Source organism: Hypomesus nipponensis, chromosome 6 (genome assembly GCF_054491055.1).
Source record: "Hypomesus nipponensis isolate SF chromosome 6, ASM5449105v1, whole genome shotgun sequence".
In the NCBI taxonomy this organism is placed as follows: domain Eukaryota; kingdom Metazoa; phylum Chordata; class Actinopteri; order Osmeriformes; family Osmeridae; genus Hypomesus; species Hypomesus nipponensis.
The window spans coordinates 4453458-4470173 of NC_140366.1; the positions used below are offsets into that span (position 1 = coordinate 4453458).

The 16716-nt window shown below is 46.1% G+C and overlaps 1 protein-coding gene and 1 long non-coding RNA gene across 8 annotated transcripts; one reads left to right on the forward strand and one right to left on the reverse strand.

The window, feature by feature from the left end:
* Nucleotides 1-318: 318 nt before the first annotated feature.
* LOC146286466 (sine oculis-binding protein homolog) lies at nt 319-12254 on the reverse strand. Of its 7 annotated transcripts, none has more exons than XM_084700872.1 (9): nt 11959-12254; nt 9140-9275; nt 8388-8579; nt 8124-8275; nt 6984-7079; nt 4761-6646; nt 4267-4515; nt 3565-3628; nt 319-2549 (listed from the first exon to the last, which is right to left on the reverse strand). In XM_084700872.1, exons 1-6 carry the CDS (start codon nt 12049-12051, stop codon nt 4772-4774), a joined length of 2544 nt encoding a protein of 847 aa, XP_084556998.1. In that variant the 5' UTR covers nt 12052-12254; the 3' UTR covers nt 319-2549; nt 3565-3628; nt 4267-4515; nt 4761-4771. The 7 variants fall into 7 exon arrangements, with proteins under 7 accessions (XP_084556998.1, XP_084556996.1, XP_084556994.1 ...); XM_084700870.1 differs by having other exon boundaries at nt 4267-4426; nt 4761-6667; XM_084700868.1 differs by having other exon boundaries at nt 4761-6667.
* Nucleotides 12255-14207: 1953 nt separating this feature from the next.
* LOC146286467 (uncharacterized) lies at nt 14208-16315 on the forward strand. The gene is made up of 2 exons (XR_014758557.1): nt 14208-14381; nt 15256-16315. It is a non-coding gene; the product is annotated as an uncharacterized LOC146286467 (long non-coding RNA).
* Nucleotides 16316-16716: the final 401 nt, after the last annotated feature.

Consider the following 16716-nt stretch of genomic DNA (forward strand, 5'->3'; position numbering starts at 1 on the left):
TATCTCATTGATCTCTTTCACCGTCGGCTCGCCACAAGTCAGTATTTTTGGAACGTTGATGCGTTGCTTTTACTGGTCGCCACTCCGACTATAAATAGAGGATTGGTCTACATTGCAGAGCAAACAGATATTTCCTCCAGTAGCCTGTCCTATTGGTGGCATCGGTAGGCTACTTTTCATTTCTTACTACTGATGAATTTATTGATAACTACAGTGGCTATTTAGCATTTGTATCCTGGTCTAGGGATTATGCTGCCGTCAAGTTCATCTCAGATATATGACATCATTTGTACATTTACACAAATTAAACACAACGTGTGTTGCTCGTAACCTTTATTTACTTTACAAACGGTTCCCAGTTGAATTATTATTTAATTATTATTCAAAAATACAAACAATCTGTAAATGATCATACAATAGGATAAATGTTCAACAAGTCTTTAGAGATCGTACTGGTAACGTAGGTTGGACAAAGTGGATACGCTGGCTAATGGCGATGGCGATTAAAGATCGGTGCGCCACATGATAATGGCAGTTTGTGTAGTTTTCGGCCACATGAGGCATAGTTAACGTACCATCTTCTTACACTAGATAGCCTACAGGTATGGAGGAAGTCACAAAAGTCACTCCCCCAGACTGTGTTGTCTGGAATGAGCTGGGCTATAATGAAGTGTGTTGAATTCGCCGTCGCATTTCATGCATTTTGCCTGAGCTTTTGGAATGCGTTTTTTATAAGGTGAGAAATTGGATCTATTCTAGATCATGACTTGAGCACCGAGGACACCAATAGGCCTATGGTCACTTTTCGTCAAAGACCCGAATACACACGAACATGCATTTTCCGGTAATGTTGGAGCAATGTTTTATTTTGTCAAGACAATGGCAACAGATGGTATTTTTGGTGTTGGATCAAGGTGTATAAAACGTAATCACCTAACTGTCAAAGAAAAGAAGCAAATGTTGGCACTGAATGCAACGTTTTTGCATATGTGCATAAATGTCTACATTGGCGTGTATGCATGGTTTTTCAGACAGTTTGCCATTCAGGCAAAGTGCTGTGCTCCAAACTAAAGCAAACACTGCCTTCTAGTGTACACATGGTACTACAAGCAAACATTTTGACACTGATAATAAGAGCTTCGGCACTCATGAAATATAATCCTAAAACAACAACCACTTTGTAAAAGATCTTACAAAGGCATCGTCCATAAGTTAATACAGTAAAAGTAGTATCTTTGTGTAAGAAAACAGAAGTTAAATCTTGGGCTTTGTAACATGTCTTGGCAAATGCCTCTAGAAGGAATCTTGTCATACATCCCCATGCTAAGGGTATCTGTAATACTGATGGCCTTTGATGGTTCAAAATCATAGTAATACCATGAATGGTAAAATTACTACCCTGTTGTTGATAACCCTCAGGTGGGGTACTGGCTACATATTCTCTATAAAAGGTTTGGTGCAAGAAAGGTGAGAAGGATTGTGTATGCTCCCTCTTGTTCAAAGGCAGACTGCCAGTGTCACGGAATTCAGTACAACCTCTCATCTCTGCTGTCACAGGTTCACCCACTCCCTAAAGTTTTGGCATGATTGTTTGGGGAGTGGCAGGGATCTGTCTTGCACTCCATTTATCCTCCTCTTTCTCACTGTCTCTCTCTTACTGATCGTTTTTTACAACTTAATTTTCCCTCTGTTCACCCCAAGTGAATCCTCCCTACCACCGAACATCCTGGATGTTGTCTTCAACATGAAAGGGTAAGGGTGTGAGAGGGGACGGGGAGAAGGAATTGGGAGAAAGACGAGGGGAGAAAGTGTGTGTCTATGTGAGGGGAGGGGAGCAGGGGCAAGGGAGTACATATATTCCTGGCCTCTGCAAAATAAAACTTAAAAAAGAGCTCCTGAAGCCTGAACCCCCATTGGCCAGGCAACCCAAAACCTGGAGTGGGGAGTCAACGTGGGATATGTGGAGAGGAACAATGTAGCTCTTTGTGTGAGCCAGGCAGAGAAAACAAACCGTTTCCCCTGGAAAGAGATCATGTTCAGTCTCCATCTGAGAAGACCACACAAGGTTGATCAGAGTCTTGTCTGTTGCTACTGCTTGACAGAGGAGCGCATCTGGGAAGTCTTGTCACCCAAACACAAACAAAAAGATGCAGACACACAACCACATAAAGTCACACATATGCACACACAACACACTGGCTTTCTCTCTTTCTCTCTCACACACATACACAGAAGCACACATTCAGAGTGACTGGATGGCAGAGATACTGAGACATAGACAATGGACCTCAGTGGTGAACATAGAGGACAACTAGTGTTTTGGTCCTAGAATATATGCTTGTCTGGGTTCCATCTGACTTGTGCTGGATGTCCTTCTTGTTTCTTGATGATATGACTGGTGGAAGTGCTTCCTGGATTGGCACCCTTGTCGTCAAAGGGATGGTAGAGCAAGATCCCTCTGGAGGCTGTCTAATGGGTTAGTGCTGGTGATGGCCACTAGAGGGAGTGGAGCTGAATCTGGCGCCACTGTACAGTGTAAAACAATGAGTCTGTTCGAGAGAGAGAGAGAGAGGGGGGGGGGGGAGTGAGATAACAAGGAAGGGAGAAAAAAGAAATCACACATTAGCAGTCCCATTCTATTGAATTTGCATTTCCGATGTATCCTATGATGGCTGCTCCTACTCTGTCCTTCCTTAATCCACCCACTCAACATAAACACTGAGATGAGGCTTTAAGACATGTCAACACCCAGATAACTGCCATAAAGGGCAATATAAAACCAAGAACATCTGTTCTTTCTCTCCCTCGCTCTCTTTCTTTCTTACTCTTTCCCTCTATCTCTCTCACCCACACACACACATGCTCACACATATAGACACAACCACACACTCGCATGTGTGGTTCTTTCCCCCAGCACTGACCCCCTCCCATCCTTCCCGTTTAAGTTTCAAACTTTCAGCGAATACCCATGTTTAGGGGTCAAGTCAGAGAAAAGTGAGACCTGAACCCGGGATATTTCCTGAGGTGAAATTCTTGTTAGCCTCTGATCCTGTCTGATTCTGTTGGTGCTAGAGTGTTTTTTTAAATAATCTTTGATCCTTTTAGCATTGGATAGTATGGAAACGGACAGCCATGTTCACCTCTACGCACAGAGGCTCTAAATGAAAGTCACTGGAGTATGAACTCCGGCTCCCGTTACACAGAACACAAGATCATAAATCCGCCTGTGCTAGGCCGGCAACATGCTGTGATTTCATATGTATTGGTTACTAAGGTGCAGCTGGAAAGCATAACCAATGACAAAAGGCTGATGTGGAACCTCATCTAGAGAAAGGGGATTGTTGCTGCTTCGTCTTCGTATTAGATAGACAGTAATATGTTTCCCTCTGTGCCAACTGCCATGGTTCATCTTCCATTATTCAGTTGACCTTTGACCTTTGAAGGGACCTGGTGTGTTATGTCCCGCCAGGGGTAAATCAGGCCTTTATGTGTCACTTTGTAATCACTTGGTGAGCTATGTGAAATGAGTCAGCCACTATCTTGTTGAGATTCTTGGAATTTTACCTTTGAAATAGTATGCCTTCTTTGGACTTCATGTACCCAGCATTGCACAGTGGGCTCAATCAACCTGTGCAATACATACAGACAAAGAAGAAAGGAACCAGAATGGTAAGATGTCATCTTCTACCTCAAGTCTATAATCTTAGAACTATACAATTTTGTGAAATCCTCATCTGTCTTGTCATTCCAGGTTGAGCTCCATTTCAGGATATGAACTTGAAACAAGACCACATCATTGCAGATGGAGTGCTAATGATGTAAACAATGAGTTGTAAGTGCTATTCGAATAAACATTCGAAAGTGAAAACAAGGTTTTTAGATTGGTCAGAAGGGATGGGAGGTCAGGGTTATTTGGTCGTACAACAACATCTGGTGGGCAGAATATTGCAGGGAGTACAGGGAAGGGAAACCAGAGAAGGGAGAGCTAAACTCATACACGCGAGAGAAACACAGCTTAGCCCTGGTATAGCATGTCATTATGACACAAAACCAGATCGCTCTGGTTCTGCTGCTGTATTCTAATGAAGCCACAGAGCTGGCTCTTGTATTGGCCACCACCTCACAGTCTGCCTGACGATCGCTTCTGTCTCCACGGCAACCTCAGAAAGAGGGCTGCTTCATCGGAGGAGCTCAAATCGAGCAACAGTGCACTTTCTGTCTCTCCCTTTCTCTCCGTCTCTCTCTCACACACACAAACACACACACCTTCATGCCCTGACAGAGGATGAACCGGGCTGCCGTCGTCCAAACAAAGCACTGTCACAGTCAGACCTTGTTGTAGTGATCTCCTTTCAAATTGACTCCCACCGTCTGTGCTCTCCTCCTCTCTTCCTTTCCTCTCGCTTCCTCTGCAGTAACCCTAGAGCTGAGTGGAGTGCCAAGTTACTAGGATTCTCTGTCTTTGGCGCCTTTCTGTTTTGTGGCCAATCGTGTATTGTGGGAGCCCTCTTCTTGCTAGCCTCAGTATGTGTGAGAGAGAGAGAAGGAGAGAGAGAAAGAGAGTGAAAGAGAAGGAGAGAGAGGTCAAGAGAGTGTGTGCGTTCGTGTGTGAGTGAATGTGAGAAAGTGTACATATAAGTATTACTGTGTACTGTGTGTTTGCACACATGCTTTCACTGTAAGCATGTTTAACCTTTATGTATCCTACCACAAAAGGAAGTTCTGTTAGGACCAACAACAACAATGTGTCGCTCACTCACCTTTCCGTCCTCTACTTGTTCTGATCTCGGATGCGAAGGCAGCGTCTCTTCAGGGCAGGCTCCAGGTCCCCAGGCCCCATGCTGGCCACGCTAGCCGGGTTCCTCAGGGCCCCCTTATCTCTGAGCTTGGGAAGGAGCAACATGGTGGGGGTGTCCCCTGTCCTGGGTGCAGTAGGTAAGGCATAAGCATGGTCCTCATCAGGCACATGTGGATCATCTCCCTCTCTGCAGGCCACAATCTCCTCTGAATAGCCAGCAGTGCTATCAGCCCGCACCTGGCTCACAGTCCCAGAGAAGCTGTTTTCTTTAACTGCTTCTAGCTCGTTGAGGGTAGGGTCCGTGGGCAAAACTGCCCTCTGGGTATGGGTGTCCAGGCTGGGAGGGTCCGGGGGTGAGATCTCCGGGTCAGGCCTGCTTAGGGTACACGGGGTGGGGGAGTCGCGGTCACAGGGAGAGCCCTCCCCATGGGGGCCAGGGGGGCTGTTCGTGTTTGGATGGTTGGGTGTGTCATGTGAAGGGAACTGGGGGGATCTGGTGCTGTCGTAGAGCCCTACTCTGGTGCTCTGTTTAGCTTTTGGCTCCCCTGGTCCAGATAAGTCCACCACTCCCTGGATATTGGGCTCCTGCTTCACCTGGGTCCTCTGGAGCACCCTCTGGATAACCTGTCTCTCTGGCTGCTGCAGGGACTGATGAACCAGTTGAAGGTCTGTCATCCCTTCAGGCCCCAGGCCTGAGCAGGAGGAGATGTTATAAAGTGTGCTAGGGGAAGACTCTCCGCTGTGGGGTGTGGATGTAGAGGCGGGGTGCTGCCTTTCAGACTTCACCCAGTCCGTGTCCCACCAGGGCAGGCCTGAAGGCGAAGAGAGCCCCTGGTTGGTTCGGCCCACCCTGGTGAAAACCTGTCTGTTCTCACCTGAAGGTATCCCCAGATAGGGCTGCCGGACACCCATGGAGCTGGCCCTCTCCGCCCCCTCCGGTACAGGCTGGATGACCCCGCTGTGGGCTGGGGCCTCCGGGCCAGCCTTGGACCCAACTGGGATGGGGATGGGGATGGGGATGGGGATAGGGACTGGGAGGGGGACGATGATGGGGTAGGGCACCAGCACAGTGGGCTGGGGGAGGAGGGGGCCGAAGTTGGGGATGCTGAAGTTCATCATGGGGTGCATGGGTACATGGCCATGGGGCATTATGTTGATGGGCGGCGAATGCAGGCCAGGGAAGTATGCTCCAGGGTAGGGGTGCACTAGACTTGGGGGGTTCATGGAGGAGGTTATAGGGGGCTGCAAGTGGGGGGAATGTGGGGGACGGTGGATGGGGCTGGATGGTGGTCGTGAGTGTCTGGGGGGGTTAGAGAGGGGGCTTTTGAGGCCCTGGGCATGAAGAGGGGGCCTGATAAAGGACAGGGGTATTTGGGGAAGAGGCTGGGCCGGGTGGTGCTCCATGGGGGGGCGAGGAGGGTGCACGGGGTGGCTCATCATCTCCGGGGGTGGAGGCGGGGGCTGTGGGAGTCTCTCCGGGGGCCGGAATCCCGGGAGGGGGACCTTGGAGGAGGAGGATGAGGCCTCTGAGGGGGACACGGATGCCGACGCTGCCGTCCCGTGGATGGGCGTGGGTCCTTTCGGGGACAGGGTCCTCTGGCGGGTGTCCCCTCCTCCACTGTTCCAGGATTCAGGGGTGAGGAGTTGCTGGGCTCCTCCCTCGGGCCTCCCCTCTGCGGGAGGTCTGGCTGGGCTGGAGCTGGTGAGAGCAGCTCGGGCCTCCCTGTAAAACACGTCCATCTTGTACTGGTTCAGACACTTGGTGCTGCAGAACTGGAGTCTCTCTTCTCCTGCGCCAAAGTCCAGGTACTCCTTGGTGTGGCGGACATGCTTGCACCAGTCACACACCTGGGGTACAGGAGAGAGAGACTGTGGAGGGTCACCAGCTTGTCATGAAATCCATTCCATTCTAAGAGTCCATTCTTTACCATAAATGTTATCAAGACTTTATCTGTATTTTTACAAACCAGTGCTGTGCAGTGCCACAGTGTTTCCATAATAAAGATACAAACAGATGCCCATTAAGTTTCAGTGTCCGGCGTTTGGTAGCAACACACCCCGCTACATTAAGCACCCCCCTGATAAAATATGTTCCTGCGGCTATGATTTCATGTTGCCATTTGAATATATATTGATTGGGTGTAGGTAAGCGTTACAAAAAGTTGTGGACGTTGTGGTTTCTTACTCTGGCACTGCTGTTTTTCAGAACCACCCTTGGAGAATCCTCGGGGTGGGGGGGGTGTTGTGGGGACCTCTCCCCATGCAGGTCCTCATCTCGGGCCTAATGTTGGGACAGTGGGGGAAAAAGGGTGAGGATGGCACACATGACCACACAGATCAGTGACACACAATTTGTCTCCCGGTTTTATGAAAGTGTGCCTGTTGGAGTACCAGCGACTATTGGAAACCATTGTAGATGTGTGTGTATGTGTGTTTGTGTGTGTGGGGGGGATTGATATATAATAATTTTCTCCCCAATTTATGTAAGATGATCCACAATGATCCACCCCCCTCCCCCCTTGTTGTCTCTGTGACCCATTGAGTCACGTTGAGTTACGAAACATGAGGCAGCTGCAGGTAAGGTATGCACTGAAAGTGGACACCTCGCCCCCCCAGGCCCCCTCGCCGTTCCTCTCCACAGACAAGCAGGGACAGGCCGACAGCGGCGTGTTCATCCCTTCCTCAACAAAAACCCCAGAGGGTTTATTGCAAGGAGGGGGAATTCTCCACCATTTCCCTTACTTTCGTCTCTGTTGTTGTGTCAATGCGACGAACGTAGAGCAAACAACAGGTACGTTGAAAAGCGATACCCCTGCTGACATTGCGCGCCTCTAGCCTCTAAGAGGGGTATCCGTTTCGTAATGGAGGGTGAAAATGCTTTCGTAATGTGTGTTAGACAGTAGTAGACTCTATAGCTACTACTTCCCTGTCCTCTGTAACCAAGCCTCTTGTAACTTCTCAAACTGATACCAAGGGTCCCCTGTGAACTTTGACCTCACTCCCACCATCCCAAAACCGGCCTCTTTGTTATTTACTTTTTTCGAATAATTGTGATTTTAAATGAATATCACTGCATTTAGAACTGGGATATTGTGTGTCATTATTTGCCTGCCATCTCCTTTTATCTTTTAAGTGTGCGTTTGTGTCTGGACACCCATGGTGCCATAATAATAATTACTTGTACGTATGTCTATCAAGCTGTCTGTCTTTCAATCAGAACAGAGCTCAAACTGAGGTATGGATTGAGGGGTCCCCTATGAGAATTACTTAACCCTCTCCCCGACACCAACACCCTGGGACTGTAATGTAGGTCGAGGTTTCTCACCTTGTTGCGTTTGAAGTAGGCTCGTCGGCAGGCTGCAAAGCACTTCTCGCTGCAGAAACTCTTCAGCTCCGAGCCCATGCACAGAGAGTAGCGTTTCACACCTTCTTTCTGACACCACACGCACACTATCTGCACATTCTGCACATCATCCACTGCAGAGGGAGAGGGCAAAGATGAGAACCCAGTGTATGACTGGCTCTGTACAGTGTGTGTGTGTGTGTGTGTGTTGCGGGGGAAGGGACATGATGTGCACGTAATTCTCACCTGCGGAGGGTTTTATGAGTGGAACGATGACAGGGGCACTCTTGTGCTCCTTGGGGCTGGTCATGGAGGAGCTGGGGGAGGAGGAGGAGGAGGAGGAGGGGACGCTGGGAGACTCTCTCTCTCCGCTCCTCATGGCCAGAGCCGATGGACTTGTCTTATTGTTAAAACTCTTCATTTTTGGCACTGAGTTTTCTGCAGGATACAGCACAAGCAAGTATTTTTTATATATTTTAGAAACACGTGATTTTATACCATATGCAATACTGTAATAAACTGCAAGATCGTTTAGAACAGCATTACCTCAGGACAACAACAATACTTCCCTGAGATTCCCAATAACGACACTGGGTGAAATACAAGAGCCCACTTTGAATAACAACTATGTCTAGCAACCCTGTAAGGTGATTCAAGAATTCCACTGAACAACCTGTATTGTCTGTCGCAGGATTACTTGTGAATTCTGTATGACATCTGAAAGGACATGTTCTTATGTCAATGGCTGCTGACGTGGGTATATGGGACCCTCTTTTGAATAAGGGTGGGGTTTGTTGTAAATGTTTTTGGGCATAATTTCAATCCCCCCAAAATGCCCCTGTTTTCTAGTGAGGGGAGACTGCAACTAATGGAATGTTTAATGAATAAATTGAAACTCTTAAGATGGCAAGTTGGTGTGATCATTGACCAGGAGGTCCTTGGTGGCTGTGGGAGCCTTGCATGCAACACTGTTCTCCTCATAAGGCCTTTACTCTCACCTTTTAGAACCGACACATGCTGCCGTCTGTCTCGGTTGGGGTAGCTGCGGATCTCTGAGGCTTCGGAGTCTCTGAGCTCGACTTTATCGTAGCCATACCAGCCCAGAAGCTCGTTCATTGTGCTCTCTGCGAAAGTCTGCATGATGGAAAAAATATCCCTGAATATCATTAGATGTGAGAGGGGTTGCCAAGGCACCACCCTCCATTAGGGGAAACAGTGACCTTATATCTTAAGTTTGTTCGTGGAACTTTTTTATCCGACTCTTAAATATAAATCAAACCTTCCTACCCTGAATAAATGCTCTGCATTCTCTTTTAGCTGTGTCCCTCCCTTGGACATGAATATGAGCACAGTGAAGTACAGTGTGACACTTTTTCCATGATGTATTCAAGCTGTTTACTTTTGCTAAATCGGATACGGAAAAGTTTAGAACCTAATACCAGTGTGAAATCTATGAATCATCCTTTGTTTATCTCTCTGAATCGGGGAAAAAGAGGGAGAAAAGAAAACTGTTCTCTGCAGATGGGTTGCGAAGTTCTTTTTTTATTGCGACCAGATGAAAAAAACACAAAGGTCTCTCTCTCTTTACCCACCCACCTCACTCCGTACCTCTGGGAGAGCGTGATTGGAGGCGAAATCCGATCCGGACGGGCCAGAAATCAGAGTGGGACACCCTATACCTCTGCTTGGTCCCACGCTTCTCGGAAATGCCCCGCTCCCCCTCTACCCTCTACCCTCTCTCTCACACTCTTCTCCCTGATGAGCTGGAGCTCTCTCCAGTCCTCTCTGTCCTGCCGCCCCCACCCCTTGCCTTGGCCCACAACGCCCTGCCATAACCCTCCTCCACCCCCAACACTCACCCCAACCCGGCCTCCACCCGGCACCTACCAGCCCTGACACCCAACACGACTCCCTATCTCAGGTTTCAGCCCTTTCCAGCAGAGCCAGTCTGCTGTGGTGGTGTTGTGTAGTGCTGTAGTACCGACTGCACATTCTTTCCCCTGCCTTCCGTACTCCTACCTCAGCTCGGCACTAGGGCCTCAAAGAAATGGAGCTTGTGTGTAAGTGAGTGATTGAGTGAACAAGAGTGTATGTGTGTATGACTGTGCACCCATGTGTGTGTGTGTGTGTGGTGCACACATTGAGGTATCATATCCAGCTAAATATGCCTAATGATGATAAAGTCAAGTACAGTATCTGGTGTCTCCGCTGTGCTCTACGGTCTGGTGTGGAGGTACTGGGTCTGACTGTGGTGTTGAAACAGATCCATTACTGAGACAACACAAGGCCCTGGGCTCCGCCATAGCAGGAATCACAGTGTCTGTCTGCCTGTCTGTCTTCTATCCCTCTCCCTCCCTATTTGAGAACCTAACACCCTGCACTGGGACCTGGACCTCTGGGCTCAGACTCCCAGCTCATTAGCTTTGTAACCCAAATCCTGTTTCCGAAATTCACATGCATCGGAAATCATGTCCGCAAATCACAAAATAGAGTTCCCATCCTGCTACAGTGGGACTGTGGAAGGGAAGTCTATATCATTACAATTCTGCTATATTACATTTGACTGACTTTTGTTTTGTCTCCTCATTAGTGAAAGCCAGGCATTCCCTGCCTCCCTCCCCTTACTCTCCCAACAATGTTGTTTTTGTTTCTTTTTGGCAGTTCAGACAAACATCTGCTTTGTGAGAGTGACAAGCCATATCCCAAACCACAGAGAGGGTCCCAGCCAAAGGCAACAAACTGAGTCAACCCCCAAGATCCCGCCCCAGCAGACTTACATCAAGTACGGATAGCATTTCGCCTGTTTTGATTAAAATTAGTTAACTTGTCATCTTACACCCCCCACTAGATATCCAAATCTACTGCCCAATCCACTTATACAGAAAGAAAACTTTTCCTTTCTCATGAAGAACAGAAAACCTTAAATCTGTGTCTTTAAGCTTTTTCGGGTGGTTTGGGTGTCCATTACCTTTGACTCATGAGTCTCAAATTCCCAATGTCAAAACCCAAGACTGTTAGCAGAGAAAAACCTTGGTTTGTTCCATGGTTTGTACTGAGTAACAACACTCAGTCAGAGAGCATTTTATTATATTAACAAAATAGTGATTGGGAGAGGAAACGAAAGCACGGTTTTAAAATTGAATATATTATAGGCCTATATGTGCCTGGGTCACTTTTAAAGGTATACGTGCGTCTGTTACCGAGTTGGAAGAATAGATTACAACAACTCAAAAATAGTTAAACGTTAACACGCAAAGACCTTTCGATTTGAAACGTGTAGGCTAATGTAGCTACGTTCTTACAACAAGTGCGAAGGAAGATGTGATAGCATTCTTGCCGTCTGGTGTGACGCACATCTGGAACACCACTGGACACGAATGCGCGCGCAGTCAATGCTAGTCCGATTTGGCGTAACTTCGGGAAAGGGGTAGCCTAAATAGAGCTGGTTTGTCGTACACAAAGTCGAATTATATTACAAGTTAACTTAGTGTACTTATTTAACTAGAACCTCTCTTCTATTTGATTCTGAAATGTTTTTGTCGACCCAGAGTATGACACGCTTAACCCATAGCCATATTTTAAACTGTTTTAAAATCCTCGAAACCACTTTCATTTGCGAGTATTGCAGAGGCTTTTCAAGACTCGTGTCTTGAAAACAGAAAATAAAGAAAAAAGTTGCACCGCGTCTCCAGAAACACTCATTTCTGCGCGCAAAATACATTGATCCGAGATGGCCAGTTATTCTTCAAACTGTTCCCTGAACACGTAAATAGATATACTGAATACTGTCGAAAGTGACCTGGTTGCATGCGCTCACCTTCATCTCTTGGTTAATCTCCCTCTTGACGGGGTGTGCGGGTTTCCTACTGCGTTTATTTTCCGGTGGTCTCACTTTCTCCATCTCTGGCATAATTCTGACTGGATCCGTGTCACTGTATGGAGAACGAGGGACGCGTCACGTTGGGGCTAGTCAAGGGACAGAGAGCGAAAGCTGTCACTCTTGGTGACAGCGGCTGTCATTCCCAGACGTTTGCGTCCGTCACCCAGGACTTCATCCATTGAGTCCACTGAACATGCGTACACTGTGGGCTGGTGCAGCCGTGGAACAATCTATCTCGCTCTCTCTCTCTCTGGGTCCGGAGAGCAGGGAGGGGCCTCCGTTGTAACCCAACACCTGGCACTCACCCCTCCCAAATCTCAACAGATACATTTCACGTGGAATGCAAGGACTGTGTTTTATCTCTCTAGACACAGTACCAACACTGTCTGTTATATTCTTTAAATAAAGAGATGAAAAGCCTTGTGAGTAAACGATACCATGGCAGAATGTTTGGAGTTTCTCGAATGGAATTTGTTTGATCAAAGAGATGGAGAGGCAGAGAGAGTGAGAGAAAAAGAGAGTGGTCAAAATAGCAATCCCCAGCAGTAGGCAGTACCGCTACAGAGCAAAACATTTGAAGTCGTTAACCAAATAGACAGTGCAGTCTCTTTAGCGTCTGCCTTACACGCGGTAAGAAAACAGACGTCTGGTGGCCGAATACGTTTTCTCATAAACGACATGTGTTCTGTGTCCATGCAGAGGGAGACACACACACACACACACACACACACAGAGAGAGAGAGAGAGAGAGAGAGAGAGAGAGAGAGATATCTACAGATTAGCTTGCAGAGAAAAGAGGGTCTAAAAATGTGTCTCTAAATTACTTTTGAATGGTCTACTTTTACCCCTTGCTTTCTCCCATGTAAAGGGCAGACATTTTTCTCAGCACTACCACTCTTTCTTTCTCCACTGTCTCTTTTTTCCATAATGTCCTCCATTCTTGTTCTAACTTGAAACCTCTCAATGTAGGCTATTCTAAAACTGAGACTGGCAGAGAGACAGACCCGGGTAGAAGAAACGTTTAGTGTCTCTAAAACCTTCTTCTCTCTCCGCCACACTCTGATTCGAGGAATCCAGAGACCACGCTCGTGTAAACAGAAATCTGATCCAGAGCGCGGGGCTCCGGTTTCGTCCCCGCGTAGCCTCGCTGTTGACATACGATACGCCCGGGATTTGGGAACCGGGCTTATCTGATTCCTTTACAAAAGGCTCCTCTCTCTGCCTCTCAATAACAGAGCACATCTGGTGGCTCTGTAGGGAGTCCTGTATGTCCCCTTGGGTAAGGGGGTGGGTATAGTGGGGGGAATCAGAAAGGCTAACACTATCCCCACATAATCTGTTTACCAAAATGGCAGGGGACCACAGAGGGTATTTATAGGCATAAAGTTACAATCCCCAACATCTGGATCTAATAATTAAACAACCAGTTGAGCCCGTTACTTATCGTTTTTTGTAGTACTGCGTCCACAGATAATTATAGTTTATTAAGGGTGTCAATTAAGAGCATGATATATGTATTTTTTTCTTTCATTTTTTTCTTGTCATTTCTAAGCCTGAGTGGAGGATTGAGATGTCGTGACACCCCTACCCTCCACCAGGGGGAAACATTTTGCCAATAGTGCCTCAAAAGAAAGATTAGCTCCTAAGATCAATCTTCATGGATATTTTCATACATTATTCATATAGATTCAAGGGCAGCCGTTATCTATTCAAATACGACAACTCCAAACAACTTGAAAACAAGTGTATTTTATTAAGTATTTTAGGCAAATTAGTTTGAGGGTAACAAAAACTATGAGCCACGGGGAGAAAACTCTTATTTAGCTTCGGGAGAAATGCTCCAATTTACTTCATAATGTGGGCAATGTCAGACTACGGACGCCAGACGTCGCTGCTGTTTAAAATACGGTTTTTCAAGCGCAACAAGTTGTTGTTGTTGTTGGCTAAGCACGATCATGCGTCTGCAAATTTTCATTAGATATATTACATTTTCATTGCTTTTATGTTTTTTTCAGAAATAATGCAGGAAACCTGTTTTACACTGCTTTGTATTTTGTACGTATTTTGACAATAAAATCCCATTGTGCGAACATTTGCATTAAACATTTGCCTATGTCATGTTTTACACTATATAATATATTTTTCCATTGCTGTCCTACGCGTCTATGCTGTGTGTGCGCCCGCCCAACACGTCACATCGATGCTGGTATAAAAAGGTCCGGCAAATACAGTGGTCACTTTCGAGAGAGAGACGGTGTCCGAGACAGTGTGCGTTACCTGGCCAAATCATCACGAAAATGTCTAAAATGACGATGGTTTATCTCGGAGTGATTATGTTCGCCATATGTTTATCAACACAGGTAACGATTTATTTATTTTTTATTTGATTTTGGAGGATGGGAGAACATTATGTTTTATTGCTTTATATAGGCCTAGATCTTTATGATTATTGTTTAATTTAAAGGCTAATTGTTGTATGGAAGAAATTAAAGCGTATACTTCGGGTTAGATCTTTGGAAATCAGTTCGATTTTTACCCAATTCTTTATGAATAGGGCACATTAGACTGTTGCATTCATTCTCACTTGGGACCTATAGGACCAATGTGAATACTTAGGCCTATTGGCTGACACTTAATCTACTTTTTTATTATGTCCGTTTAATTACATTACAAACCACATAGCCTACACCATTTGAATTGTGAGTTTTAGAATCTTCATCTTCAAGTCATCATTAGAACACAAACGAATGAATGATTTAAAGCCACTGTGTGCTACCTGAGTCTGCCCGTGGGGTAGGCTAAAGTTTCTTTCAATGCAACGCTTCGAACGAAACCTGAAACGTACAACGAAGGCAATCCTTTTGCGTGTCTTATTATACGAACTACGAAACGTAGTCACCTAAATAAACACAGAGCACCTCTAGTTTTCATGCGTTTCAATTTGCGTGCTTGAGCTGTGACCTGTTTCACACCATTTTATACATTATTATAATGGTCAAAAACGATGTTCTGACTAAAAGGTTTTTAAGTTGGCTTGAATATGTACCACCAATATCAACCTATTTTTGAACAGATGTAGGTCTACAGTTGTACATGATCATATGTTATCCAGTGACATAAACCTAATTGTCAAAGCCCCAGACTACTGATTTAGGTTTGGAAATTTCTGAATGTGGAACAGAATGAACTCAAAGTCCATGAATCATAAAAAAAGCTTTTTCTTTTCATCCTCAGCCGGTGCTCTCTATGAACACAACCATGTCAGGGGGCAACCAGACCAACGCAGGCTCAAACGCCACTACCATGGCGACAGGCATCTACAGTAGCTCAGCCAACTTCATCTCTCCTACTGGTTCCGGTGTGTCACTGCAGTCAGCCCCTTTCTCCCTCTTGCTCCCAGTTGTCATGGCAACCTCTCTCCTGCACCGTTACTGTTGAACCAAGATACCACCTCCCCTGCCTCTTCCTGTTCCACCTCCACCAACCCACTCTTCATCTGCACTGAACCAAGACCACAAGACCAACATCATCCAGCCGCAAGACCAAGATGGACTCCCACCATGGACCCCCGCCCTAAATAAACCACAATTCAGACTTTTTTTTCTGAGTGAGGGTTGTACAAATTGATGGCTACTCCACAACCTCCTGTCATACCCTCATGGGAAGTAATGTTAGACCTGGCTCCAGGGATCGCCACCACCACTACAACATCAGAGCTACATTTCCCAAACTCGGCTATTTGACATCCTGGCCAACTGTTTTGGACATGCGCTGGGGCCCAAGTGTAACATCACACGTATCAAAACCTGTTGGACCACTCAAGAGTACAGGAGCTCTGGTACAGTTTTTATTTCATCTGGAAAAAGAAAAAGAACAGAGATGGTTTTGTACGTAAGCTGAATGTCCTGCATTGCAAAACACTATATTGTAAAAGAGAAAGTAAACCCTGTTCAGATTTAAAGTTTCAATGTAATTTTTTTCATTTGGTTCTGAGTTCTGTTATTGGAAAATATGTTCTATGTAGCAATTAGCTATTGGGCGTTTGTTGGTTTTGCCTCGTGATTTCTAAAGAGTACAGCCCCTTTATAAGGAGGGTATTACTGGCATCTTTCCCTTTTATATGCCTAGGTTGGTCTTACTGTGCTGTAAACTAATTAGAAGGGTTGATGTTACATTTCTATTTCCCCCGTATAGTTTATATTTTGTATACATGGAAATGTTATTGTGTCCTGTTAGTTTGAGTAAGACTGAGTAAAAATAAATGAGAAATGTACAATAAATTATTCAAAAACAATGGCTGGCCTGTGTCTCATTATTTGTGGTTGAATACTAGTGTTAGTAATGGCGATATATCGGGGGACTTATTAACTTTGTTACAAAGCCGTTACTTCCTGTTTTGTTCAGAAGATCCGTTCATGGTCTTCCACACAACATCAGGAAAAATGATTCCTGATCAATATCACCTGCACTCTGACTGAAATCTCCACTGATCTCCAGACCATGACCTCCCTTTAGTGCAGTTTGCAGTAGGGGCGTGGCAATGCATTCATTGATACCAATCTGTCAGTGAGTCTAGACAGAGCTGCTGAGCTGGGCTCTGCCTGTCTGCCGTGATGCCCCCTAGATCCCCTCTGGCTTCGATCTGGCACACACAGCCTGGCTGCTGCAGAGAGCTGTGACTTCTCCCAATGTATG

Bases quoted from the DNA above. Each gene is read 5' to 3' on its own strand.
- LOC146286466 (XM_084700871.1), bottom strand. From the start codon at position 12,051: ATGCCAGAGATGGAGAAAGTGAGACCACCGGAAAATAAACGCAGTAGG. The intron at 8,580-9,139 runs GTGAGAGTAAAG...TGTATCCTGCAG, and splicing joins GCATGTGTCGGTTCTAAAAG to AAAACTCAGTGCCAAAAATG. The intron at 8,276-8,387 runs GTGAGAATTACG...CTCCCTCTGCAG, and splicing joins ACTCATAAAACCCTCCGCAG to TGGATGATGTGCAGAATGTG.